The 27,311-nt window shown below is 40.9% G+C and overlaps 1 protein-coding gene across 4 annotated transcripts in view; it reads left to right on the plus strand.

The window, feature by feature from the left end:
- GAB1 (GRB2 associated binding protein 1) overlaps positions 1-27,311 on the plus strand; it is a 98,172-nt gene that overhangs the window by 53,392 nt on the left and 17,469 nt on the right. For 2 of the 4 annotated variants that reach the window (XM_056855587.1, XM_056855589.1), the window contains exons 2-7: positions 13,287-13,581; positions 19,240-19,453; positions 20,010-20,084; positions 22,950-23,548; positions 25,648-25,733; positions 26,277-26,580. In XM_056855587.1, the coding sequence (XP_056711565.1) occupies positions 13,287-13,581; positions 19,240-19,453; positions 20,010-20,084; positions 22,950-23,548; positions 25,648-25,733; positions 26,277-26,580 (1,573 nt within the window). The remainder of the gene's footprint in view (positions 1-13,286; positions 13,582-19,239; positions 19,454-20,009; positions 20,085-22,949; positions 23,549-25,647; positions 25,734-26,276; positions 26,581-27,311) is intronic. The other 2 variants (XM_056855588.1, XM_056855591.1) reach the window with 1 other exon arrangement.

Raw genomic sequence — 27,311 nt, forward strand, 5'->3', positions numbered from 1 at the left:
GTCAATCAATCAGTCAACCAATCAATCAATCAATCGTCCTTTGTTGGTTTCACTCTGTGAGTGCATTAGAATACCTAACTTTTGGGGTAGTCTAATATACATAAAATCCACACACTGCCTTGAGGGCTTAGTTTAGAAATGGCTTTCAGTCAGTTGCCTTCATTCTCTTTACGTCTACATGTTGCTGTGCAGTGTTTCAGTGCTGCATTTAGTAAGCTGATTAGCGAAGTGCCAGGGGACTGGTACAGTGGGCTGCCATTCAGACTGCACCGTGAAAACACACACACACACACACACATTACCTCATCTCATTAGGTGATCAAAATCTTGATCTGATCATTTTGAGATCATTCTGTGTGCTCTGAAGTAGGGAAATTGTGGAACTCCCTGCCCCAAAATGTGGTGATGGCTGCCAACTTGGAAGGCTTTAAGAGGGGAGTGGACATGTTCATGGAGGAAAGGGATATTCATGGCTACTAGTTAAAATGGATACTAGTCATGCTGCATGCCTATTCTCTCCAGGATCAGAGGAGCATGCCTATTATCTTAGGTACTGTGGAACACAGGCAGGATGGTGCTGCTGCTGTCGTCTTGTTTAGGGGCTTCCTAGAGGCACCTAGTTGGCCACTGTATGAGCAGACTGCTGGACCTGATGGGCCTTGATCTGATCCAGCAGGGCTTTTCTTATGTTCTTATGGAAACCATTCTGAAATGATGGTGATATTTCCCCCCACATTTACTTGGTTACAATGAATGGAACAGATGGGAAAACTTGGTGATAAGTAGAGAATGCTCCACGCTGCTTTTTGTGGGAAAGGTGAGAATTTTAATTGTGCAAGTGTATTTAAATTTTGAGTCTTGGTGCTGGTTTGTACTTGCAATTTTCTGCATTCTTGCAAAGTTGAAGCCAGAATGGGGCACATCTGACCTTACGTGTCTGCTTTGAAAGTACCCTGGAATTTGTGCAGGTGCAGTAAGAACATTTAATGGTGCACTTCAAATGGCAATGCTTAGAAGAGAATCAAATTTCTTGGTTACAACTTGCCTCAATACAAACAGGAATTCTGCATGAACCCCTAGACATCATGATTGCTGGCGGGAGTGATTTAGTTCTTGCTCTCTGGCTTATCTGCTCCTCCCCTCTTCTTTTTGCCCATTCTATGCTCAAAAGTTACAATTTTTAACAGAGCAGTTCCTCAGCGGAACAGGCTTCCTCAGGAGGCGGTAAGCTTTCCTTCCCTGGAGGTTTTTAAGCAGAGGCTAGATGGCCATCTGTCAGCAGTGCTGATTCTATGACCTTAGGCAGATCATGAGAGGGAGGGCATCTTGGCCATCTTCTGGGCACTAGGTGTGGGGGGGGAGGTAGTTGTGAATTTCCTTCATTGTGCAGGGGGTTTGATTAGATGACCCTGGTGGTCCCTTCCAACTCTATGATTCATCTCTACCCATTTATAAGGGTGTTTGACTATTCTCATGTGCAATGGAGTATATTTGCAAAAAGTGTCCTGTTGTCCTGTTTGATGGGACAGGAACACAGATAACTGTACCCCACCCTTGCCTTTAAAGGAAGGGAAGATCTGGAGGATGGACCAGGAAGCTGAACTTAACTACACACAGGCCAGTTTCCTTGGTAATGCATAATCATGACAAAAAAAATTAAACTTTGATTTGGCTTCCAAAGCTGAGAAGACACAACCAAAAGCCTTCACATCGAAGGAGGTAGATCTAGTTGGTCTCTCTGCAGCAACAGGTGACAGCAACAACTTGAACAGATCAAGATAAGTTTCATAGTAGTAATGGATAATTGGCCAGCTAGCTATGCTATTGTAAAGTAGTGTGGTTGGCAACAAGTAAAGACTTGCCTCACAAGGATGGACTGCAAAGAATCTATTTTAACCTCTAAGCAGTTTTCTGTGGCTAAAGGGAGCTCAGGAATGCAGCTTGGAATTCAGCATGTAAATATAAAAATGTGTGTGTGTTGAGATCTGGAATCTCGCTGATCCTCTTACGCTAGGCAGCCAAACCTGAAACATAGCTCTAGTGTGAGAGGATGCGGTGCCTTAGTGCTTAGAAGAGAAAGGCAAGCTTGCGGACAACTGGCAGTGCATGTTCTTTCAGAGGAGGAGGTAACTGAAGAAGGTGTGAAGAAAGTGCTAGGTGTCTTTTGCCAGGATTCATAAGAAAGGGGGAACCAAGATCATCTGCCAAACATTCTGACTGCATTGTCATGGGCAGCTGTTTAAGAATAGGGGGTCTGTAATATTGGTAAACTTGGAAAAAGTTGTCTTGTTTAGGCCAAATATAAGTAGCCTTATATTTGGGGTTGAGATCTTATTCTAGCCAAAAAAAGGTGTTTTGGCTATATCTATATGTTTATAAGGCCCGCTTTTACTTGTTTAACAGAACGGAATGTATTTTGCACACCACGTGTCCAGCTATTGCAGTGTACCAAATTTGAATTTAGGGTTGTATCCAAAGCTCTGCCAGTGGAATGGTGCTGGTGGAGTGGGGCCTCCTCTCTACTCCCCCCCCCCCTAGTTCTATTCTCAGGAGTCAAGAGTCCCCCTGACGCAACATGAGGCGCAAAGTGGGGACCTACAGTGGGTGGGGGAAATTGGCTGAAATTAGCATACTAGTTAAATCTGATGCCTGTTGGAAGACCTGCTTTTTCACATTGGAGCTATGCTAGTTCTGCAGTACAGAGCATTTTCTTTCCGTCTGATATGGGGGTGCAAATTTTTATTGTATACAACATTACAGTGCTTTATACTGGCAGGTGTGAATATTAATGCAGGAGAAACGTTCACACGAGCAATGAACAGTACAACTGAAGCTCCTTGTGCTGTATTTTGCGTCATGCACATTTTAAGATTACTGAATGGGTATACAGGTATTGCTTCTTTTGCCAAAGATGCAGGCCTGACGAACTGAATTCAGTAGGCTTTTTTTCTCCCAGCATGCAGCCAGACATTGAAATAGATAACAGAAAGGATCCAAAGAACCATGGAGTTATTTCTGTGAGCCCAAAGCTGATAATAAAATCGCTACGATGAGTTGAAAGAAACAATGCTTAATTCATGTTCAGGACTGCAAGGTATTACAGATTCAGAAATACGTACATTTTGTTTGCATGTGTGTGTTTTTCCTAAAAGCACAGATGCCATATGTACAGTTGCCACTGGTGCAAGCCCTTAGTGTCAAGAATCTCCAAACCAATAAAAGTTAGCTAGTTGCGACAACAGTTCCGGGAACAGTTGATCCTTGATACAAGAATGTTTGAATATTTCTAAGCAAAGAAGACTCTTGAACTGCAGTTCCTATCGGAGCAGCTTTCATACATTATGCAGAGACAACAAAGTAGGAACTGAATCTCCCTAGCCTCTCTTCGAACCTCACCTTGTTCCTCTTATATTTATTCCAAGTGCACAGGACAGCATCCAAACGTCTGTAGGTGAGCCCAGATACTCGCATTCCCAGTGGACCTTTTAAAATTTGAAATGCAGGCTCTCATACAAAGTGTTTTAGAAATACAACTCAGTTTCGAAAACAGTTTACTGTTGGGTGTGGGCTGTAGTTTAAGAAAGAAGTCCAAAACCCCGGGTGTGCAGAACTAACTGCATAGTTCCATTGATCTTGTCATTAGTGCCTCCACAGCATAGACTGATTTCGAGAGAATGCTCTTGTATTGTCCTTTTTTAGCATGATTATTTACATGCCATCTCCCTTGGGATATCTTGTTTCCTCCTTGAAAATTTATCAGTTAAATACACCATCTAGAATCTGTTGTGCAAAGAGCCCTCTGGTCACTGATTTTGGTTTTAGCAAAGGCATGGCAGGGGGAGGGGGATCTCAGCAGGATATCCTTTTTCTGTTATTCCTTGGTGTTAAGGCAGTAGGCCCCCCCGTCAAAGGATGAAGGAAGTGTTGTGTTCTTAACTTCTCCAAATATACTTCAGTTCATACAATGGAAGGGGCTCTTACAATTTTTTGTCAGTGTCAAATAAATGTGTTTAGCATTGGGGAACAGAGGAATGCATTTAAACTTGTATAAAGAGGATTTCTACAAAGGAAGGACATTGCCTATTAATTCCTGTGAGAGTACATTAAGGAAAATGGAAAACAACAAAGGTACTGAATGCACTTATACACTGTTCTTCCACTCAGGAGCTTGAAGTACCTGCTGGAGTCTCTTCAAGGGAGTTTCCAGGGCCAGATCTGTTTAGCTTCATGTGTTGACCTGCAACAGGTTCCTCCAGACCATCCTAATTTCTGGACATAACTGCCAATATCTACAACCATTTTTTTGGCAAAGCGTCTAGTAAATACAAACTATATAGTGTTCCTATCAGTGCTGGTGTCTGTAGAACTAAAGACTTTAAAAAGCCACAATTCAACTAAGGATTTATCGAAAGATCCAGATTCATAGAATTCAAGCTTTGGCATGCAGTGTTGTGAGCAAAATATATACTTGTGTTAGTGAACACCTGAGCTTTGAGAATCATATTGGTATGTAGGTCTAACATCAGTTTTAAAGCCATTTATTCACCAATGAAGTAAGTGCCTCTTTCCTTTACATTAAATCATTTTGAATGCATACAGTTGCTGTTATTTTCAGTCCATTGTGTCTGCTTCCTGTTGGTCAAAGGTTATTAGAATAGGGTGGTGTATAGTGAGATGGGGAGCTGGCAGGAAGACTAATGCTGTACTTATTTTGGGCTAGACACAACTACTGAAATGGTCAGGAATTTATGGGCACGCTGAAAACAAAAAAAGAGGTAATTGAACAATACAATTTCAAAAGTTTTTTTTAATAAATACGTACAGTCTTCAGTTTAATCTACTTGTGGCCGTAAAAAAGGAAATTATGACATTGCATTACGTTAGGGATGTGTGTAATTTATTTAAGTTATCTTTTCTTAGACAACGGTTGTGTTTTTGCTTAATTATGAATATTAAAGCTTTTGTGATAGTCATCGTTTAGGCATTTTAGCATGATTTGTAGCACCAAGTAATCTTGGAATGCTAAATACATTTGCAAAAAGTGTGATAGCCATGTTTCACTCTTAAACGTGCTATTCTTAAAACTGTGTTTCTAGACAGAATGTGTGTGCATATAAATAAATGCATTGAATAAAACCATAGTAGGGAGCTTTAAAATTTTACCAAGAGGAAATCCATGTGCACTCATTGATCCTTACAATATTTATCATTTGAGGAACTGAATTGTCATTAAATAGCCTTGGGATAGGCATGAACATGAAGTCATACATAATGTTTGTTATAAAGCCTGTCCTGGCTGCACTTTTGGAACAAATTTTGATTCATTGCTCTGAAAAAGAACTATGGAAAGCGGTCAGCAACATCATCTTAAGTGGGAATCTGACTTTCTTAGTATTTAATCTCCAGGGAATTAGTTGATGATAAAGCTTGGGTGGGCTTCATATTTTGCTCGTGTGTATGTATACAACAGGAAAATCAGAAATCTATAAACTAGATGGAATAAAACTTTGCAACAGTAAAGTTAGTTTTTCCACACTCTGAGTGGCTGGAAGGTTCTGTAAACATCTACTGTTCTAATTGCAATGTGTGTGTGCGTGCTTTTTTGTGTGTGTAAGGGGGAAGGGAGGGCTGGCTTCTCTCTATCTCTCTCTAAAAGACAGTGGACTAGATCATTAAAGGTGTAAAGAATGCAGCTTGTGCTAAAGTGTACAAATTTTATTCAGAGGGTTTGTTTGTTTTTTGGCTTGGAAGAATTCAGTGAAATAGTTCTGGGGCAAATAAGAACTGGCATTACTGGTGAAGAGGACACATGGACAGTGCTACTCAAGGGCATTAAGGAAGTTTGAGCAGTGAGGCGAGGCATCCAAAAGAAGGGTAGAATGGATGTTTTAAAAGTAATAAGCAATATATACCATCATAGGCAAATATAGTGACTGCTGCATTGCTCTTTTAGAGAGAGAAAGAGAGACAATGAAAGAGACAACGAGAAACACAACTGAAAAAAACCCAGAGGGGTAGAAATAGGGTTGCCAACCTCCAGGTGCTAGCTTCAGATCTCCTGTTATTACAACTGATCTCCAGCTGATAGAGCTCAGTTCACCTGGAGAAAATGGCTGCTTTGGCAATTGGACGCTATGGCATTGAAGTCCCTCCCCTCCCCAAACCCTGCCCTCCTCAGGCGCCACCCCAAAAACCTCCTGCCAGTAGTGAAGAAGGACCTGGCAACCCTAGGTAGAAAGAACATGCTGTCAAAGCAGCTTTAACAGTGATGGGCAAAGAAAGGAAATTTTGTGGAAAAGGACATCTTCCCAAGACTGTCTTCTGGTTGGGAAGAACAGTATTTTCACCACAAATGGAAAAGAATTGATAAAAGTGACTTCAAAAACTGACCAGATATTTTTAAGTGGTGATGCCCATAGGGAACAGTAGGAGGGGGGGAAGAAATTAAAAGCTGTATATGGAAGAAGGGAGACACAGAATTGCTGCCCTTGGCTAGCAAAAGCACATGTTCTCCATATTCTAATTTTAAAGCAGTATTCTGAAAATGATTCATTAAAATTGTAAGATTCTTTAAGTGACCCATATTATACTGAGAATTCAGGAAGGAACCTGGGCATACCTGTATTACCTTCAGGAGTTGATGTGCAGCCACGTTTTCCCCAGTTTTACTGCATCTACCCTTCAGAAGAGCCAGAAAGAGTGAGAGAAGAGGGTGGTAGAAAACTATTCGTAGCAGCATGCTGTGTCAGTCCGCCTGTTGCAATGTGGCTGCCCCTTTAACAACGATTCAGGTGGAATCATCCTATGACTAGGTGGTTGGTAGGGTTACCAGCTGCAGTTTGGGAAATACCTGGAGATTATGGGGGCGGATCCTGAGGAGGGTGGGGTTTGGAGAGGGGGAAGGACTTTAATGCCATAGAGTCCAATTACCAGAGCGGGCATTTGCTCCAAGTGAACTGATCTTCATGAGCTGGAGAACCGTTGTAATAGCAGTAGATCTCCAATCACCACCTAGAGGTTGGCAACCCTAGTAGTTAAGGTGTGTGTATATATGTGTGTGTGTGTTTGTGTAAAATTAGTGGAAATGATACCGCTCAGACTTTTCTACCAAGCCAATAGAAGTAGGTGGATGGGGAGAGTAGATGCTGGCTATACAGATCTTCTTGCAACTTGCTGCAAATCACTTCTTGGTACAGTTGCCAACTGCCTGGAGAGAAAAAAAAGACCTGCGCTTATAATAGAGGTTTGATGGACTGTTATTTTCTGGGAGATATTGCTGTTTTCCTCCGTGCCATGAAAAGCGTCAGCTGCTCATTTCCACACAATGGAAGACTGTATTAAAGGGAGAGGACATTTTTTTCCAGGCCTGATGGCAACCCTACTTTTTGGACATCAGTTGCTTGGCTTAGAAAGCAATTTTGACTGTCATGCATACTGGCTTTAGAGAAGTGAAACTTTGGGTTATTGCTGTGCAAACTAATTATTTGAATGTATGGCTGATTAGGGCACTTCCCCCTTTTGCAGTCTATACACAAGGGAGATGTTACCACAGTAATTAATACTAATAGTATTATATTACACTAAGTTACCCATGAATAATACCTACATAGTGTGGTATTTTGTGGTAACTGTATATGCTCCTTACTGCTAAGGGGAAATACTCATGGCTGTCTTACCCTATGGCAGTCACAGGAAAGAGTGATGTCGTTGAAAGAGTGAGAGAAGAGGGTGGTAGAAAACTATTCGTAGCAGCATGCTGTGTCAGTCCGCCTGTTGCAATGTGGCTGCCCCTTTAACAATGATTCAGGTGGAATCATCCTGACTTTCAACGACATCAAAGTTGCTGACTTTCAACGACATCAGTTCGTAATGGTATGCCCACCCAATTCAATGTAGATTTGTTTTCCGCCATACTACCTAAACCATTAAAAAAGAACCGACTGCATGACCACTGTCTCACAGAATAATAAAACTGAAGTTGCAGGTGATTTTACTTGGGCGGTTGCCACAGATGATCATGAGAATGTGCTTTCACTGCAAGATCAACAGTAGAGGTAGATATCATCCTAGGGGTATTGTAATACAGAAAGTTGCTTTAAGCACGGGTTCACACTTATTCTGCGGGGCCCCTTTTGCTGGCCTGCACTGGGGGGGGGGCTGGATCAGCATGGGGCTTGACCATCCAGTCCCGGGTCTTTCAGAGGCAGCAGGGCTTGGCTGGGCTATGGAAGCTCGCCGCTGCATAATGGCAGACGGCTTGCCACAGTTGCGGCATCTTCCTGGGATGAGAATATTTCCTGCCTTGCTGCTCTCTGCTGTATAGCCCGCCTCAGATTCAAATGGGCCAAGGGCCCAGGCATGCTGGGGGCGGGCCCTGGCTGGCAGGGCACAGGCCAGAGTTCTTCATTCAGTCCTGCTGGCCAGAAAGAAGAGTCCTCGCCTGTGCTCAGAGCCACTTGTCCTTAGGTTGTCCCACCCTCCCTCCCTTTATTTCAGCTGTTGTGGGGTTCTTTGACCAATAATTTTTGTCGCAACTTTTGACAGTGTTCGCATGGGGCCGGATCCAGTTTGGGGGCAAAGCTGGCCAGCATGCGCCCCCCTTTCCCCACTCTGGAGATCCCAATAAGGGATTTTGGGGGAGGCCTGGAACGGGACATGCCCATCTTGGGGGCTGTCAGGGTGGCCTCCTGCCAAGTGGCAGGGGAACCACACAGCAGGCTCCTGTCCTAGTGGGTCCCACAATACTGCCATCCCAGGCTGCTTCCAGCAGGTGAGTTGGGAGTAGTGATGCATCGGTTGACAGGCGGGTCAGCCGATGACTAGGATCCAGTCCCTATGCTACACCAATGTCCTTACACTGTAGTCAATAAAAGTTGTGGCTGCTTTCATTCCAACTAGTTGTCTGTGTCTTTAATTGCACGCCAGGGTCACTCTGCAAGGGTTCAGTCTGTATATTGCTGGGCACCAGTTCATGCGGGGACATGGGTTGGGTAGCCGGTTCCAGTCACTCCCATAGTTAGGCGCTGGGTCGGCAAAACAATGTGGTAGAAAGATTTCTGAATAAGTCATTTGCTTTTACAAATGGTGAACCAACTTGAGATGAATATAAAACTAATTCAAGTTACAAATGTGTAATGACATTCTCATTTGTGTGTATGTTAACATTTGGCTTTCTGGTGATTCTTTTTTCATGTTCTTTTCCCCAGTGAGCTTGAATATATTCCGTTTCAAATGGTAGCACGAAGGGCTTCAGTGCTGCTGTTCTGTTTTCAATGTTTTCTTTGTTTGTATAAGCAAGCTAAAGTTAGAACTGACCAACATAAGACTAGCAAGCGGTGACAATAGATTGAAAACAGGAAATTTTGGCCGTGTGTGTATTCTGAACAGATTATCAGGATGATGGCTGGTGGAGTGGAAACTTCCACTGAGACTATTTTTTCCTTATTTTTCCCTGTGAGAAAAGATGATGCTTCCTGGAAAACAAGACTTAAGGGGAACAAAGTCAGGTGTTTTGGTTACAGTAAGTAAAGGTGCGCCAAATATTTTCTGCAGTTCATGCTTATTTATAAAGTTTTTGTAAGTGGAGAAAGGCAAAATAGATAAATTAACAAATGTAGCTTGGAGAAGTGTGCTTTGAACCGGTCATTCTCGATGGCCAAGCTCACAGCCGTTCTCTATGGTGTTACATGTATTTGGCCTTTGAAGTGAATTTATGAGGTCAGGGATACCGAACAACAAGATGAAATTCTTGGGAGTTTAAGTTTTAAAAGATAGTTACACTTTTAAAATTGAGAGTAAGTCGGGGGAAGACTCTGGTTTGCTAAAAGGCAACATTGGTCTTTTGTCTATTGGGTATACCAAAAAGAGATTTGGATAAAGGTGATAGAGTCATATGTCAATATAGTTTTGCTGCAGCAAGAATTATAATTGCTAAAAAATGGAAGCAAACAAATAAACCTTCAATCAAAGAGTGGCGAGAAAAATTATGGATGTATATGAGGATGGCCAAAATTACAGTTTTTTTACATGATAAAGATATGGAGGAATTTAAATGTACGTGGGTAAAGGCCACCTCATATTGGGATAAAGTGGCAAAAACGGATTTTAAAAGTATAGTTAACGAATTATAGTATAATATGATTTTAAATATGATATAAGAATAGATTTTTTTTCCTGATATGTCATAACACTCCATCGGAAGTCCAATGGTGGAGGGCACTGTGGTGGGGGGATGGGATTTGGATTCAGGGCACGATATGGCTTATAGAGTGATTTGAATATTGTATTAGCGGATAAATAGTGCGCTGAACATGTAACTTTTGTTTTTCTTTTTATGTATATGTATTTTGTATTATTATTTTTTCTTTTTTTTGTGTTTATTATGAAAATAAAAAAAATTTATAAAAAAAAAGGCAACATTGGTTAATGAAAGATTAAATAAGTTATGGTTGCAGTCATGGCCCATTCCTTGAGTTCTTCCACTGAAATAATTCCATTGATTTTTCACAGTGACTCTTATTTTGGGGGCTAATGGCAAAACGTGGCAGGTTTCATTATCTGTTTCAGTGAAAATTACTGAAAAGCCAACGTTTACTTTATTGCTTTACATGATCACTTTATTTATTTATTACATTACTTTATTTCAATCTTCTAAAAACTGCCAGACCTTATGGATTATACTTAAAATAGATTTTTTTTAAAAAGCCAACGCTTGCTTGTTGTGATCACCCTTCTATAGCAAAGACCAGTTTAGCCTGTTCGCAGTGTTCTTGTCGAATTCAATGGTGAGTGTTCCAGCTGTAAACTATAAAAAAAAAAGTCGCACAAACAAAATATTTTCAAAGTTGGGTGCAGGCAAATGAAGAAGACAATGTTATATTGATTCTATTGATATACCAAAAAAGTTCAAATTTTGAAAAGCAGTTATTAAAGAAGCATCACTTCCTTGGGTATGCAGTATAGTCTTCTGAAGCATTTCCCAGTAAGGCAGTATGCAGCTTCCACTAGGCAGCCAACCCTAAAATGTTAAAAATAGAACAAGCTTCAAGAATCCCAGATATTTTCAGATAACAAAGAGTGATTTATGTGGTCTCCTTTTTCAGTTTAACAAAACATAGAAGGCTCTTTGTGCTATGATTAGCACGCGTGCTGATGTCAGTTCTCTTGTCTAGCTTCAAGCTTTATGTTGCTGCTAAATTGTGCTTTTGTGCTGTAATGCAGAGAACCTTTGTGTCTGCCTTATTAGTGTGTAGTTTATGGAATTGCTTTTTGTTTTTGAGTATAGTCTGTGCCAGCTTCAGTGAGAGTGACTCATTGTGTGACTGAAATAAACATTCCCATTTTCACGATGTGGAAAAAAAATCTTTTGGGAGGAGGGGGCACAGAAGCAGGTGTTAGGAGTCTAAAGTCACTGTTTCAAATACTTGGTATTTTGTGGGATGCAAAGACGAAAACAAGTTCTATTTAAGATTATCAATTTATGAAACTGGCTGCAGTTTGAGCCCAGTCTCACCCTCAATGCTGAATAGGGGCTCTGTTCACGCCACAAATACAATGACTCTTTCAGCCTATTAATATGCAGGATTAGAAAGCAAACTTCGACAGGGACTGCATTTGATGTCCCAAAAGCATGATAATCATGAAGCAAAACTTTGGTCAGGGTTCTGGACTGGGGTGGCATCTTCGCAGTTTTTGGAATGTTGTTGTGAAAAGAGCAGCGAAGAGGGGTTTGGTTTGCTGAAATCTCTGAAGCTGGTAGTTGGTCTTCTGGAAATAAAGGGCTGGTAAATTTGGTGGGTTCTTAGGCATCTTTGTACATCTTAAATGTGAATCCACTGCGATGCCAGTGTGGGCAGAAGCTCTTTAACACCCTTTATTCGTGTATTCACTTAACAGTCCGCCTTTCTTGCTGAGATTCAAGGCAGTATACAATGTTTTTTTTTTAAATGCCACAAAGAAAAATAGGGTAAGACATATCATATCGTATCCCCTTGACCGAAGAACAGTACACTCCTTCTATCTGGGATGGCCGTCCTCTTCCACCGAGCGCGCAGCTTCGGGAGGGACACACATGGAGCGGTGAGGGAGGTAGGGGACACCCATCTAGCCAGCCAGATCAGCCGAATCAACCCTGGCGATCAATGGGGTGACAGATGTCGCAGCCAGATCTCCCTCACATCCAAGACTTATCATAAACAGATACAAAAATCAGAAAACAACACAGTACAAACACAGCCCATTATATGCATAGCTGCTCTCACAAGCTGTAGACTACTAGCATCTCCCAAGTAGAATCAGAATTCAGCCAGCAGAGTCTATCCTTTCATTTTGAGAGATGCAACAATGGCTCAAAGGAAGTCTAAATCAAAGAGGACCTCTGATGTATCCAGACCAGCAAAAAAGCTCATAATAGAAAATTTAATAGTACAGAAAATGAGATGAAACTAATCCCTATTTCCCTTTACACATTCAATGCAAAGAAAGAGCTGATGTCTAAATAGATTCTGTTGTGAAATGAAAAGTTCTGTATTTTTTCATGAAACTTTATTTGCTTTGTACACTAGCTGTGTCAGAAAGGTAAAGGTCCCCTGTGCAAGCACCGGGTCATTCCTGACCCATGGGGTGACGTCACATCCCGACGTTTACTAGGCAGACTTTTGTTTACGGGGTGGTTTACCAGTGCCTTCCCCAGTCATTTTCCCTTAAACCCCAGCAAGCTGGGTGCTCATTTGACCGACCTCGGAAGGATGGAAGGCTGAGTCCACCTTGAGATGGCTACCTGAAACCAACTTCAGTCGGGATCAAACTCAGGTTGTGAGCAGAGCTTGGACTGCAGTACTGCAGTACTGCTGCTTACCACTCTGTGCCATGGGGCTCAGCGTCAGAAAAGAATCTGTCAAAATGAATAATATTAGCACAATAAACAGGATGCTCAGCAAAAGCAGGATGCACTGAAGTATGCCCCTGCACTGTTAATGTGAAGAACGATGTGAACTTGAAACTTATTTTTTGTGCAGCTGTTGACAGGGCTTTTCTAATAGTCCCGAATTTATCAAAAGGTAGCTGTTCTTAATGCTATGCATTCCCTGTTAGTCAGTTTGTTTGGAAAGTAAGGGTGACCAGAACATTCTATAAATGTGGCAGTCAAAGCGCTGATGTGAAGTGGTTTGGATTTGTTTGCTGTACTGAAAACACATTTACCATAACTATTACGTTCAATACAAGTTCAGTTATGGACAGTTATAAAATACAAACTATCTGAACATTTCCTGTCTTCTCTTCTTTAGGCATGGAAGAGGAGATGGTTTGTGCTCCGCAGTGGTCGGCTGACAGGTGATCCGGATGTCCTGGAATACTATAAAAATGACCATGCAAAAAAACCAATTCGAATCATTGACTTGAACTTGTGTCAACAAGTGGACGCTGGGTTGACATTTAACAAAAAAGAATTTGAAAACAGCTTTATATTTGACATCAACACAATAGACAGAGTCTTCTACTTGGTTGCTGACAGTGAAGAGGAGATGAATAAGTGGGTTCGATGTATTTGTGACATCTGTGGGTTCAACCCTACTGAAGATGGTAAGGGTTTTTTTTTTAGTGTCTAATCTATATTTTGATGCCAGTAATTCCAAGAAATTTAATATTGCAAGTGGAGAATTGGAAGGTAATACAGAGTCTGTATTGTTTATGTCTCACATACATTTCCTTAAATTCTGTGTTTTGATGTCTTAAATTCTTTTAAGATTTTTAGAATTTTAATTTTCCTCTGGAACAGTTCTCCATTTGGATTTTCAGGATTGAACAGGATGTTATTTCATGATGCATGTCTTTCTGATCTTTTCTTGTGTTTGGCTGTGGATTTAAAAAAAATAACTATTTTAAGTTTAGCTTATAACAACAACAACAACAAGAAAATAAAAATTCAACAGCCGTAGGTTAAACATACTTGTATAGTCGAGATGTGTTCCAATACTTGGTCTATTAAACATTAGTGCTTTTTACAGAAATCATACTATCTATTGTATTCACTTAGTGGAACTTATTTAATGCAAATCATACAGTAGTTCCGTTGTTCACTTTGTGATGGCCCCTTCTCTACACATTCTAAAAAAGGCAGCCACCTATTTTAAAAGTTCATAGAGTAAGATAAGTTATTTGCTACTTTAAGTTGTGAAGATATCTTATCTAAAATTAAAAGGTTCCACACCTTTTCATTCCACTGGCTGTGGATTTAATCATTTAAGTGTATGTTTAGGCCCACTTAAATAATTAAGATTTGGTCACATCTTGAATAACGAATTGATTCACTAGACCAAAGGTTCCCAAACTGTGCTCCAAGGAGCACTTGGTGCTCCGTGAAGCATCTCACAGTGCTCCATGAAGAGTTTGGAAAGAAAAATACTACTGTCATTTGGTTTAGTATATAGGTGCTAGGTGAAAATTCGTGCTCCCTGACAAATTTATCTCCTGAAAAGTGCTCCATGACTCAAAAGGTTTGGGAACCTCTGCACTAGTCCATAGGTTGCCAGCTTAAATAGAATCTCTCCCATGGACCAATAGTGATCTTTTACCAATACAAATCTAATTAATGGGACCTGGGTTTACCCTTGCTAACCCATTGACTTTGTATTACTGGCTCACAAAGATGAGATAATTTGTTTACTATTTTTGTCATGATTGTCTGGAAAATCCCTATAATGTCTGAGTCATGTAATGGTACTTTTAATATGGAAAAAATGCTTCATAGTTAAACTTAACTCACCACAGACTTGTGTAAGAGATTGCCTGCCTGTGCTTTACTAGAGATGCCCAAGGCAGTGACTCTACCTTGAAATTTGAGCAAGGTCAGAGTTCATGGGTTTTGCAAATGAAATCCTTTTCAGGAATTTGTCCTAAATTTGTGCAGTTTCTTAAAGAAAGGTCAAGTTACAGTGTTTGAACCTTCTACCAAGAGATCAGTGTGTACACTTGCTCCTGTTGATCTGAAAGACACTGCTTCCCCATTGTGAACATACACACTTTGGCTTGACCTCCACATGTAGCAAAATGAGAGAGTAGAGTAGGCTCCATCAGCCTCTTGGCTGAGGGAATGACATTGTTTAAATTATTCTGCTAAAAACCTCTCTCCAAATAGAAAATCCGGAGAGCAGGAAAAGAGCTGGGCCAGAACCTATTTTCAGGGAACATGCCAAAGTGATGATGCTCCTGTATGGACAGAAATCCATTCTTCCACCTCATTCCCAGCTTTATTGTGCAGCAGAAATAAACCTATCTTCTGTCGATTTATTAATTATGCTATTCTGAAGGATGATTACATGGCTTAAAAAAACACCAGCCAGGCCTTTTTAGCCCTTGTGGTTCTGTATTGAACTTTTCTTTCTAAGTGGACTTACTCAGGAGTAAGGAGAATCAAATCCAGAGTACTGAAGCACTTCAGCTGCAGAGCTACATCCTGACTATAAAACTGGTGTAGAAGCCACTAGGAGCCTCAGTGAAACCCAGTGAGGATCTTTAAAATGCATAGGTTAAGAACGTGGGACAAACAAGGTTGCTGGTACTGAACAATGGGAGCCTCAGAATAGAAAAGAACTTCATAATTTAGATTTTGCCAGCTTTTGATGCCTGGTAGTCACTCTGTGTACCTTTTAGGAAGGACTCTACATTCTGTAACATGCAGGAAGGAGCTATCTCTGTGATCTTAATTTCATGTGTGATCGGCTTTAGGGATCAGTTACCTCAACTTGATCTTACCTGGTCATATTGCTCTTGGGGAGGGCTGTACCCTGACTAGGAGGTATTGATATGCTATTGTCTGTGGATTTCATCCAATGACTCCTTTCCACTAAGTCTTCCTCCACTGGTAGAGAGATCATACATCTAAGTTGACAGCACTTTTCTGTTATGCACAATGAAAGTCTTGAGGGAGTTGGGCGATCATACTGAGAGATGATCTCGTAGAAGGCTTCTCTGTGTGGCGCGATTGGAAATAGGATACTGGGCAAGATTGGCTATTGAGCTGATCCAACATGGCTACTCATACATTCGTATGAGCCACTGCATCTAACTTGGTGCAAAGGAATTGGGGAATTTCTGTATGCTGCAATAGTGTGTGTGGCTTGTATGTTATGAGTAGCAAAGAGAGCCGAACAATTACAAGGGCAGTGGGGTGATTCTTCAGTTTGAAGTTAAATCTCTTAGTCTGTGCATTCCTTCCTTTCCTTCCTTTATCCCTTAGAAGCTCCTTGATCCATTGATCTTGAGCAGCATATATCTAATGTTTGAGGGATATAAGGACTGAAACAAATCCTGCCACTGACAATGTAGCCTTGGGATCCCTGTCACTTAGTAAAAAAGGCATTATGTCAGACACAGAGGCATTAGATTTATATGTTAAAAGGCGAGAGATATAATGTGATCAAAGATCCTCGCAAAAGCTGCATTCCAAGAGGGCATGAGCTAATGAATCGATAGAACTAGAAGAGCAAGGACAGGTCCTGTCTGGATATAGTATATTCAAAATTCTGCCCTGCATAACCGTAGAGGGGTTAGCATTCAGTCTAGCTAAACAGAAGGCTCTAGAAAGACAAGGAGTTGTCAAATAATAAGTATAAGCAGGCAAACCACGTGGTGGTATTCCGAAGAACTGGGATGAACAAACGCGGCGAGCACGAAAAGTAGTGCTGTTATAATCAAGCTCTTTAATGCACTTTTTAATTTTGATGAAAGCTTCAGTTTTCCCAAGATCTAATAACATATCCTGCGAGAAGCCCAACAATGACAATTTCTCATCTAAGATTTTTTGCCATGAGGATTTAAAAGGGTCGTGCTTCAGAGAAGCTAGGAACCCCTCAGTGCTAAAGCGCAGCTTAAGTTGTAGCTTAAAGGCGGCCAACCATGCCTTAGCTTCGAGTGACATTTGGCCAAACTCGGAGCGAAGGGTAACGCCAGCAACACATCGAGGGGCATAGTCTGTGCATTCCATGCTTTCAAAAATGTAATGCAAAAGAAGAATAGAAAGATAATTAATGTGTGGTAAAAGAGTGAAAGGACTTTGCATGGGTATTTAATTGAAATGATTCACATCTTCTTTTGATGGTTTCTTCACATGCTGTACTAGATTATGGTCTGCATGTTTGTAGATGACACAATAAAAATTCTGGGAATGGCTTCCAATACTCCTTTATAGGTTAAGTACTTAATGTCCATTGTTGTTACATCTGGAGGATTTGACGTGCAGTCAGAACTGTTCATTTCTGTACAGATGTCCTGAGTGACTCATCACTAAAAATGAATTGCAGAGTCACACAATCACTTTTGTTTGTGACTGATTCATTCCTCTTTCCATAGTCTATAAAGTGTACCTCCTTGTGTATGAATATGAACCTGACATTTGTTAAAGTCTGATTTTTGGGTGCGGGACACACTTTCCCAATATGCAAAGACTGTTTATGTAAACAGAACTTTTGAAAAGGTCGTGGGAAAAGATCTAGGCTGTGTACATACTTACTACACTTACGGGGGTTATTTTAAAATCACATATACTTTAAAATATTTTTGTTGAATCACAGGAAGGTAAACAAATATTTGTATTGAAAAATGCCCACATTTCAGAGTTACTTGCTATGCATTTCTGCATTTAGAGTTTAGCATGCAGATTAATTGACAGATTTAAGACAGGAAGAAATCTCTAGGCCCCAGACCAGATATGGTCATGTATATATGAGGCTTAACTGTTAACATAAGACAGCAGTTGGGTCCCTGTGTTTCCATCTGCATTGCAAGACAGATAAGAATACCCATTCCATCCACACAGTACATCAGGACAGTAATGTATAGGGTTACCAGGTCCCTCTTTGCCATCGGTGGGAGTTTTTTTGGGCGGAGCCTGAAGAAAGTGGGGTTTGGGGAGGGGAGGGACTTTAATGCCATAGAGTCCAATTGCCAAAGCTGCCATTTTCTCCAGGTGAACTGATCTCTATTGGCTGGAGATCAGTTGTAATAGCAGGATAAATTCTGCTATTACCTGGAGGTTGGCAACACTAGTAATGTATAATTAATAAAATGTTCTTGCAGTTTTAACATGATTGCTTGAACAAAAGAAATTGGGTAGCAAAATGCTCTCTGCTCGAACATTCTCAAATCATGTTTAACAGTGCCTGTTAATTGGAGGGGTGTGATTAAGCTCTCCAAGTCCATGCGTAACTTTCAGTTTTATTTTTTGATACCACATATTGGTGTTATGTGTTTCAAAAATACTTGGGTTAGAAGAAAGTGATAGGAGAGTCATGCTTATATTAAGGACATCAGTAAGGGACAAACAGCAGTTCAAGAAGGGTAGTTGACAATTTTCTAACACAGACTTTTAATTGCCTTTTTAAAAACAGTATTCCTCTTTGGTTCAACCTCTCTGCTGTGACAAGTTAACACATAAGAAGAAAAATGCTAGACAAGCCTTCTGCTTGATGCCCTGGCTGTCTAGGCAGGGAGCTTTCAGTCATCCTGTTTACCCACCTGTGAGAACTTTTGTAGATATCTGCAGTCCTACATAATTACTATAATTAAACTTATTGGTTGCCACACAGCATCCAGGTATGAGGAAGCATCGACCATACCACTAAGAAATGAAAAATAAGGCTTTGCCTAAGATGCGAGTCCGCCGTCAACTTTAACGGAACACATACATCCCTTTTAAAATTGGGAGGAATAAGAAATAAATTTAAAACCAGAAATAAAGTCCTGCATGCATGTTCTATGCTATTCGCTGTTTAATTTTACATATTTACTTACTTGTTTTAAATATTCTTGAGCTTGCCTTTCTCCCAATGCAGTTGGAACCCAGGGTGTGTGAAAACATAAAATAAAACAGCAAAGTAATTAAATCAATATCACTAAAAGACTCTCAACAAAAATTTAGTATAAAGCCTGCACATCCGTGGCCCTGACAAATATTTCAGTGCCTTGATCCAAATCCACTTATCAACTGGCCCCAAATGGCCTCCTAACTGTGGTTTATCAAATCTAGAAGGTCAGCAAGGTGGAAGCCTTCCTCATGTCTTCATGGGAGACTCTTCCAGAATAAGAGAATGGCAACATAAGAAGCCAGTATCTGGCCAGCAGCCTGTCACACCCTAGCGGGAAGGCAATGATGGCCACACAGATATGTACAGGGAGAACCGGTCCTTTGAGGTAAATATAATATTCATGGGTTGACTTTGCTGTATGCTTGTGTGTTTGTAGATGCTGTGAAGCCACCTAGCAGTTCTCTACAGGTCCCCGCTGAGTTACCCTTGCCTGTCAACACTTCCCTACCATCTGTACAAGCAGAATCATCCTTACCTCCTCCATACCAGCTAATTAATATCCCACCATTAGAGCCTGCCTCCAGTCAAGAAGATCCTCAAGACTACCTGTTACTAATTAATTGTCAAAGCAAGAAGCCTGAATCAACAAGGTAAATGTTCCTTAACTGTTTTCACGTAAAAGTATTTACAGCTACACTTCCAAAGATGATTGTAGTTACAGAAAAGGGATTCTTCTTCTCCACAGTGAATGGCATTTGACCCCTGTCAGTTTTAGACTTAGAAAGCCATTCTAATATTACCTTTTGCTATTTTTTCCTTGTTCTTCTATGATGATTTTTAAAGATCGTGGCCAATTAAATGTGCCCATCAGTGGCCCTGACAAATATTTCAGTGCCTTGATCCAAATCCACTTATCTACTGGCCCCAAATGAAGGGCATTTAAGCCCATCGAATTTAGTGGGTTTAACCATGCTTAATTGTTTGTTGGACTGTGGCCTATACTGTAGCCAAGATGCAGGTCCCATGCGAGTTCACCTACATACCTAACATTCATATACTATTTAAGATGACATTTTCATCGTTGACTTCAGTGAGAAACATTATATTTTGAGAGGGTGTTTTTTTTTGGCAAGCGTTGTTAATTACAGAATATTAGTTTGCTTTTATTGATCTGTCTCAATTTTTTGTCATGTATTTGTAAACCAGCTCTTATCTAATCTCGGAAGAAGGGGAGGAATATTTACTGCTGGAGAATTTTGAAAGTAAAAAGGTTCCATTGCAGTGAGTGTAAAGAGAATTGTTTGGGATCTGTATTAGAATTTAACCCCAGAACTTTAACTTTCTTGACACAATTTTTGTTTGTGTGTGTTGCACGTTATGCTGTGAATTTTAATAGACAATACAAATAATTACTACCCGAAAAGATTCTGGCTGGATGTCTGGAGCTGCTTGTTATAATTTTTGCTAGTGTGCCTTATGATTTTAAAGGAGTCAAAGAGGAGGTTGGGTATTTCATATTGCAGAATTATGCAGTGCCTAGGCTAGTCCGTCCGTCCCCCATGCCCAAGTTTAGAGTCTTGCTGTGTAGCCTCTCTCAAAGAAAATAAAAGAATATTCAAAAGTTTAGTTCATTTTACTTTTATTTACATTATTCATACTTTGCCATTCTCTTTGAGACTCAAGGCATGTAATTCCTACCCCTTACACAAAGACCCAACAGGCTACCTTACTATTCATTCTGTGTTAAAGTTCAGGATTCCTAATCTTCTGTTACCATCTCAGGGAGATGGGGCAAGTTTAAAATATAAGCACATTCTCTCTATCTAGTATATAGTGGTTTTTCAGATGGTAAGTCTCCTAGATTCAGGTTGGTACCTCATGCAATAAAATGCTGCATAGAATGGAATTTAGAAATCACCCCAGTTCCTGTCTTCTCATATTAATGGCATTTCCCCTTCTCATAGCACCATAATTTTCTGAAACAAATACTTTAACAGTGACGTGCATTTGTTTTATTTCTATAGAAGTGGCTAATGATTGTATTGTTCCAAACTTGAACAAAGCATGATCAAATATTTATAATAATCTTTCAAGAAGTAATGATTTTGTTTGAAAAGGTTTAATTCAATTATCATCATCATCATCTTTTATTTATATCCTGCCCTCTTCCACCAATGCTGGGCTCAGGATGGCTCACCTCATGATTAAAATACAATACAATAAAATACATAGTACAATATAATAAAAATACATTTAGTTATAACAACGCTGAACTTTTATTCAGTAGCCAATTCAAGGCGCCAAAGAAGTGCCCAGAAGGGAGAGATGTTTCTGTGGCAACAACACCACTAATCTCATACCATAGAGGGAGAGATGGACCTCAAATTAATAATCTAAGTCAGGGGTGGGGAACGTCAGGCCCGGGGGCCGTATAAGGCCCGCGAAAGCATTTGGTCTGGCCCTTCGTGGGTCCTGGCAGATCTCTAGCTCAGAAGGATCTAAGACTGGTGATCTGCCCCCTCCCGCAGACAGCAATAGCCTTTATTCAAGGCGGATGTGAGTTTGTTTTGCCGAGAAAAGGAACCTTTTTTCTGCCTTGAAAAAGAGTCATTAGCATTGGAGCTGCTAGGACTGCCCAAGAATATAGCAGGCTAATTTTCAGTTGATAATTCTGTATGGCCCACAAATGATATTATAAATATCTAAATGGCCCTTGGCAGAAAAAATGTTCCCCACCCCTGATCTAAGTTGAAACAAATCAAAGGGAGAGAAGGGCATAAGGAGCAGATGGAAGCCAGGGAGGGGAAACAAGGAAAGGGAGGAAAAGCGGGGAGGCAGCAGAAGGGGAAGGGAGGCCAGCATCTTGATAATACCGTCACTGTCCTCAACCATAGGCCTGGTGAACATCTCTGTCTTGCAGGCCCTGCGGAACCCTGCTAGGTCCCGCAGGGCTTGGGTCTCACTAGACAGAGTGTTCCACCAGGCCAGGGCCAAGGCCGAGAATACCCTGCCCTGGTTGAGGACATCCAAACACTTTTGGGGTCAGGGACCTCTAATAGATTAATATTTGCCAATTGTAGGGCTCTCAGGGGGTTATACAGGGAGAGGCTGTCCCGAAGATACATGCTGTCCAAGAGGTTCCTGTTAGGACCTGCGCAGCCGCATTCTGTACCAGTTGCAATTTCTGGCGCAGTCTCAAGGACAGTCCTACATAGAGCGAATTAAAGTAGTCTAGCCTAGAGGTGACCATTGCATGGATCACTACTAGTGTGGCTCGGTCAGTACGAGACAGGTAGGGGGCCAACTGCCTTGCCTGGCAAAGATGGAAGAACGCTGCCCTGGCAGTCTGCAGGACTTGGGCCTCCACAGATAAGAAGGAGGCATCCAAAGTCACCCCAAACTCTTGACAGTGGCAGCCAGTTTTAGCTGCACCCCATCAAAAGTGGGAAGTTGGAATCTCCCATCCATTACTCCCCGACCTAGCCACAGGACCTCCGTCTTCAGTGGGTTCAATTTCAGGCAACTCTGTCATGACCATTTCACCACGGCCTCCAGACACCTGGCCAGATTTTCCAGGGAGGTGTCTGGCTGGCTGCCCATCAACAAATATAACTGGGTGTCATCTGCATGCTGATGACATCCAGCCCGAAACTTTGGACCAACTGGGCGAGGGGGCACATATAGATGTTGAAAAGCATTGTCTTCACTCACTCAATAACAGGTTAAATTTATACCTGCTGACTATTAAACAGCTTGGGAAACACTCATTCCAAAGGTGGTCATCCTCTTCCATTCAGCTAAATTCCAGTCCTCTGCTCTTGCCCATTCCTCTCTGTCTTAATGTCACAAGATGATGTGGAAGATACAACTTTAATGCTGCTGTCATTAAGGCCATCTTGTGAGTCTCAGAAATACATCCCCATATGCAACTTCTATGGCACTGTGGTGTTTAACGCAGGAAGAAGTGGCTTCCCCCTCTTCTAGTATAAGAGTTTCATACTCAGTTGCATGGCAGTAACTCAGAAAAAAAACACAGCTCTTATACTTCTGTGATTTGCTATTTTGATCTTACTTTTTTGTTGGTAAGTATTTGTCACTGAAATAATTTGGACATGCCAATAAATTCATTTTTCATCTCACAATTAGGTTGCAGGCTGATTCAGCAAAAACCGCCTCTTCTGAAACAGACTGCAATGATAATGTGCCTTCCCATAAAACATCTGTGCAATCTCTGAACAAGCATGCTGTGAATGGGTTTTTTCAGCAGCAAAGCGCGTATGACTCTCCACCACCAAGAGCTGCCTCGGTGTCGGTAGATGGCAGCCTTTATAGCCTGCCAAGGAGTTACTCGCAGGATGTTTTACCAAAGGCTTCTCCTTCTGGGACAGATGCAGATGGAGAGCCACACATTTTCAGTGCCCTGTCTACAACATCTTCTCTTGATGCGCAGATGAGGCATTTCTCCATTAGTTATGACATTCCCCCAACACCTGGAAATACTTACCAGATTCCGCGAACTTTTCCAGAAGGATCATTGGCACAAAGTTCGAAGCTAGAGAGTATTCCAGATGTTCCTCCACCTCGGCCACCAAAACCTCATCCTTCAGACCGCTCTCCTGTGGAGGTGTGTAGCATCTCCCGTACTGCCTCAGACACCGACAGTAGCTACTGCATCCCTACAGGAGGCATGCTTCCTTCACGTAGCAACACTATTTCCACTGTGGATCTGAACATATTTCGTAAAGGTTGGTGTTCTCTCATCTTGACTGTGTGCGTTAGTATTCAGAAGGGTCAGATTATTATTTTTTAAAGGCTTTGGGCATATAAATTGCACTGGAAATGAGTCTCAGGGGGTCAACTACACAGTACACTACAGCCATGTACAGTATGGTCTTCATTCTCCATTCAGAGTTTCCTTGTGAGTGGGCAGAGAAGGAATGGGAGGAAAACAAGTGCTTCATCCTTCCCCTGCTAGTTACTTTTGTCCTGAAACTTCACCCTGCCCTTGTTCCTCCTCCTCCTATCAGTGTTTGTTTTAAATACAGTATTCAGACATTGCAGGGATAACAGTTAGCTGAGTGGGGAAGGCAAGTGGTAGAAGAGGTGAAACATTCTGTTCACCCACCGTTTCTAGGGTATGCATTGTACCCTTCTAAAGATGCCTTGAAATGGAGAGGAGGCTCTCAAATAGGGTTACCATCTCTGGGTTGGGAAATACCTGGAGATTTTGGGGATGGAGCCTGAGGAGGGTGGGGTTTGGGGAGAGGAGGAACTTCAGTGGCATATAATTTCATAGAGTCCACCTTCCAAAGTGGCCATTTTCTCCAGGGGAACTCTTGTTGCTTGGAGATCAGTTGTAAGAGCAGGAAATCTCCAGCCTGGGGGTTGACAGCTCTACTCTCAAAACAGGCTCATAAAACTCCTGTTTTTGTCTTTCACTCACTTAAATTCTTTTTAAAAAAAGGAGACTTCTATCCCACTGTTCCAGGAAAGCAGTCTTATATAGGCCAGTATTTTTATCTTGATTATCTCCTTCATTTCACAAATTTGTGAGCTAAGAATTGGGAATCTGAATGGGAACTTCATAGGCAAGAATAACACAATACCTCTCTGCCAGTTCCTACTAAAAAATAAAGTAATGGATGATATAGTAATGAAATTCTTGCGTACATTAGGATCAATTCAAGATGGCTCTGTCATGACTCGCAGTGAGAGATTTTGCTTTATACACTACAAAATCCTTTTTGCAAATTCAGATCTATTTTGTGCATTTGCATTGTCTGGGAGAAGGGCGGGATATAAGACTAAAAATAAATACATACAAATAAAAAAACAGGATTAAAAATACCCTGACTTTGCTGAAATCAGTGTGAATTTGCCTTGATTGGGATAGTTAACTACTGGGTATCGCTGAAGTCTCTGGAACGTATCCATTTGCTGCTGCTTGACATTTAAAAGGCCAGGAAGTGGAAATCGATTCCAGGTATTGTCTCTGATAAGCAGAAGACATCTTCCTAATGCCTATCTGTCTGTCTATCAATTCATGAAAGAATTTCATTCTTTCTCACTTCCATTGGTATTTTTGTTCTTTCCTTTGTTCAGTTTACACCGTGCAATGCACATTGATTATAGTTCATATAAGAGAGGCTGTGTAGGGATGCCAATGGGGAAAAGGGAACAAAGTGTAGATGGTGATAGGGCTCATAGAAGAATGGTTAAAGATGGATAGAGGAGGAAAATGTAGGTACGTGCAAGAGGACAGGGAGGAAGAGGAAGGAAAGGCAAAGGGAAGGATCCGCTCAATTGCTTGAGTTACCCAGTAAGATGGACTCTTGCTCATCATTTACTAGTCTGCATATCACTTTATTGTGACGTGGAGGCAAGTAATGGTAAACCACCTCTGAACATCCCTAGCCTTGAAAACCCTACCGGGGGTCACCATAAGTCAGATATGACTTAATGGCTAAAAATCATTTTATAATCATTATTTTACCTTTATTAGTCACTGGATATTTATGCAGGGAGTCACTAAATTTGTAAGCCATTGTAATATATTGGTAGGAATGTGGTAGGAGCTCCTTACTTTTAAAAAAGATTGAAATATGTGTCATCGGAAATTTTAGACATACTGTCAGAGAGATCTCTTTTTTATTGCATTCTTAATATGTTGTGATTGTGCTTTTAAAGATCAGGAGTAGAACTGCTAAAAGAAATGTAGACAAGGAAAAGTTAGCTTAGTGTGAATTTCTCCTCCTGTTTTATTAGTCAAACATCATTGTGTGTGTTTTTATGCAGTGGGGTGTAAGATATGAAGACAATACTTATTTTCTCTTGCTTCCTTTAGATATTGGTTCTCAAGACTGCTATTTTACTCCACGAACGTTTCCAAATGACAGATCAAGCTCACTGGAAGGCTTTCATAACCACTTTGTAAGTATTGATAGGATCTCTGATGCTGATATGACACATCAAACATTCACACTCCTCTGTATTCTCTTTATGGAACAAGGACAGATGCTATGAAATATGTTTTGCGCACAGTGCTTGCTCTAATATAATGTGGGCTAGTTCATTATTTTCCATAATAGGGTGGCAACAAATGGGTGGGGAAGCAAACTAAGTCCTCCTGAGTAAGGGTTTAATAGTGGGGGTAAGCTTGTGAAAAGAGAAGGTTGCCAAGTTTCTGTTGCATCATCCAGAAGGCTAAAAAGTGTACAACTGTGGCAGTCAGTCACAAAAGTGACAGAAGGAGGAGGATCTAAAGGGATCCTGGCTGTTAGTGATCAGTATACTATACATTGGCTTGGTTGAATTCCAGTCAACATGGTTTGGATCTGTACAAGGAGGAAAGACTGCACAAATGTTTTTGGAGTTGGTCCCATGTTTAGGTTAAAAGAATTGCATGCTAATAGTATAAAAATTTCTCTCGATTGGGATGTTATTTATTTTCTTGCTTTTAAATGTTTTTCCTAGAAAAATAAAAGCTTGTTGACTGTGGGAAGTGTTTCAAGCGAAGAACTGGACGAAAATTATGTCCCCATGAACCCAAACTCTCCCCCTCGGCAGCATTCTAGCAGCTTTACTGAACCCATCCAAGAAATGAACTATGTGCCGATGACCCCAGGCACTTTTGACTTTTCGCTGTTTGGAATGCAAGTCCCTCCACCAGCGCACATGGGGTTTAGGTCTAGTCCAAAAACCCCTCCCAGAAGACCAATCGCTGTCGCAGAATGTGAACCTCCACCAGTGGATAGGAACCTCAAGCCAGACAGGAAAGGTAAGCACATGCTACCAGTTGCTCTCTGATCACTTAGTATTTCATGCGGGCTGGGGGGGGGGGTCCTTCACAGAAAAATAATCTGGTTAGAAAAGAAAACAGCAATGTAAATAGGAGATTTTTTAAAAAGTATATTTATCAAAAAATTATAAAGATTGTTGCCATATAGGATTTTTACCAATCAAGAACTTTCCTAGGGAAAACAACTGCGAATCAATCAGAGACTATAAACTAATTTTTGTACAGATTCCAGGCCAAACTGCCTTAACATTTTGGCAAATTTTTAATGAAAGCACAGTACAGTGTTCATGTGGTATGAATGAATTATAGCCAGCTTTTTTGGCAGAGGCTTTTGCTCTAAATATTGAATTAGTTTAAAAAAAAACTAATCAGTGGTAAAGAGAAATTTGAGTATCAGTTTTACTTTCTTGGTTATTTGCTGTAAAAGAACCTATTATTCAAAAGTATACCACACTAACAATCTAGTAATTTGCACTGTCCCTTTTACATTGGGTATCTAGAATAATAGAATCCGTGCACATGTTATTTGCCATTACAATGCAGTGTTTCTCTCTCACAGTTCAAAGCTATTTACATAAATGAGGGAGGCATCTATTAATTTTTGAAAGCTTTGTAAATCTCTATCGAGGCTGCATGAGCTGACAGCATGGGTCAATGTAATGAATAGTGAACAATATATTCCATATGAATCCAAAGAAAAATAAAGCTTT

The sequence above is a fragment of the Euleptes europaea genome, chromosome 9 (assembly GCF_029931775.1).
Source record: "Euleptes europaea isolate rEulEur1 chromosome 9, rEulEur1.hap1, whole genome shotgun sequence".
Classification (NCBI taxonomy): Eukaryota; Metazoa; Chordata; class Lepidosauria; order Squamata; family Sphaerodactylidae; genus Euleptes; species Euleptes europaea.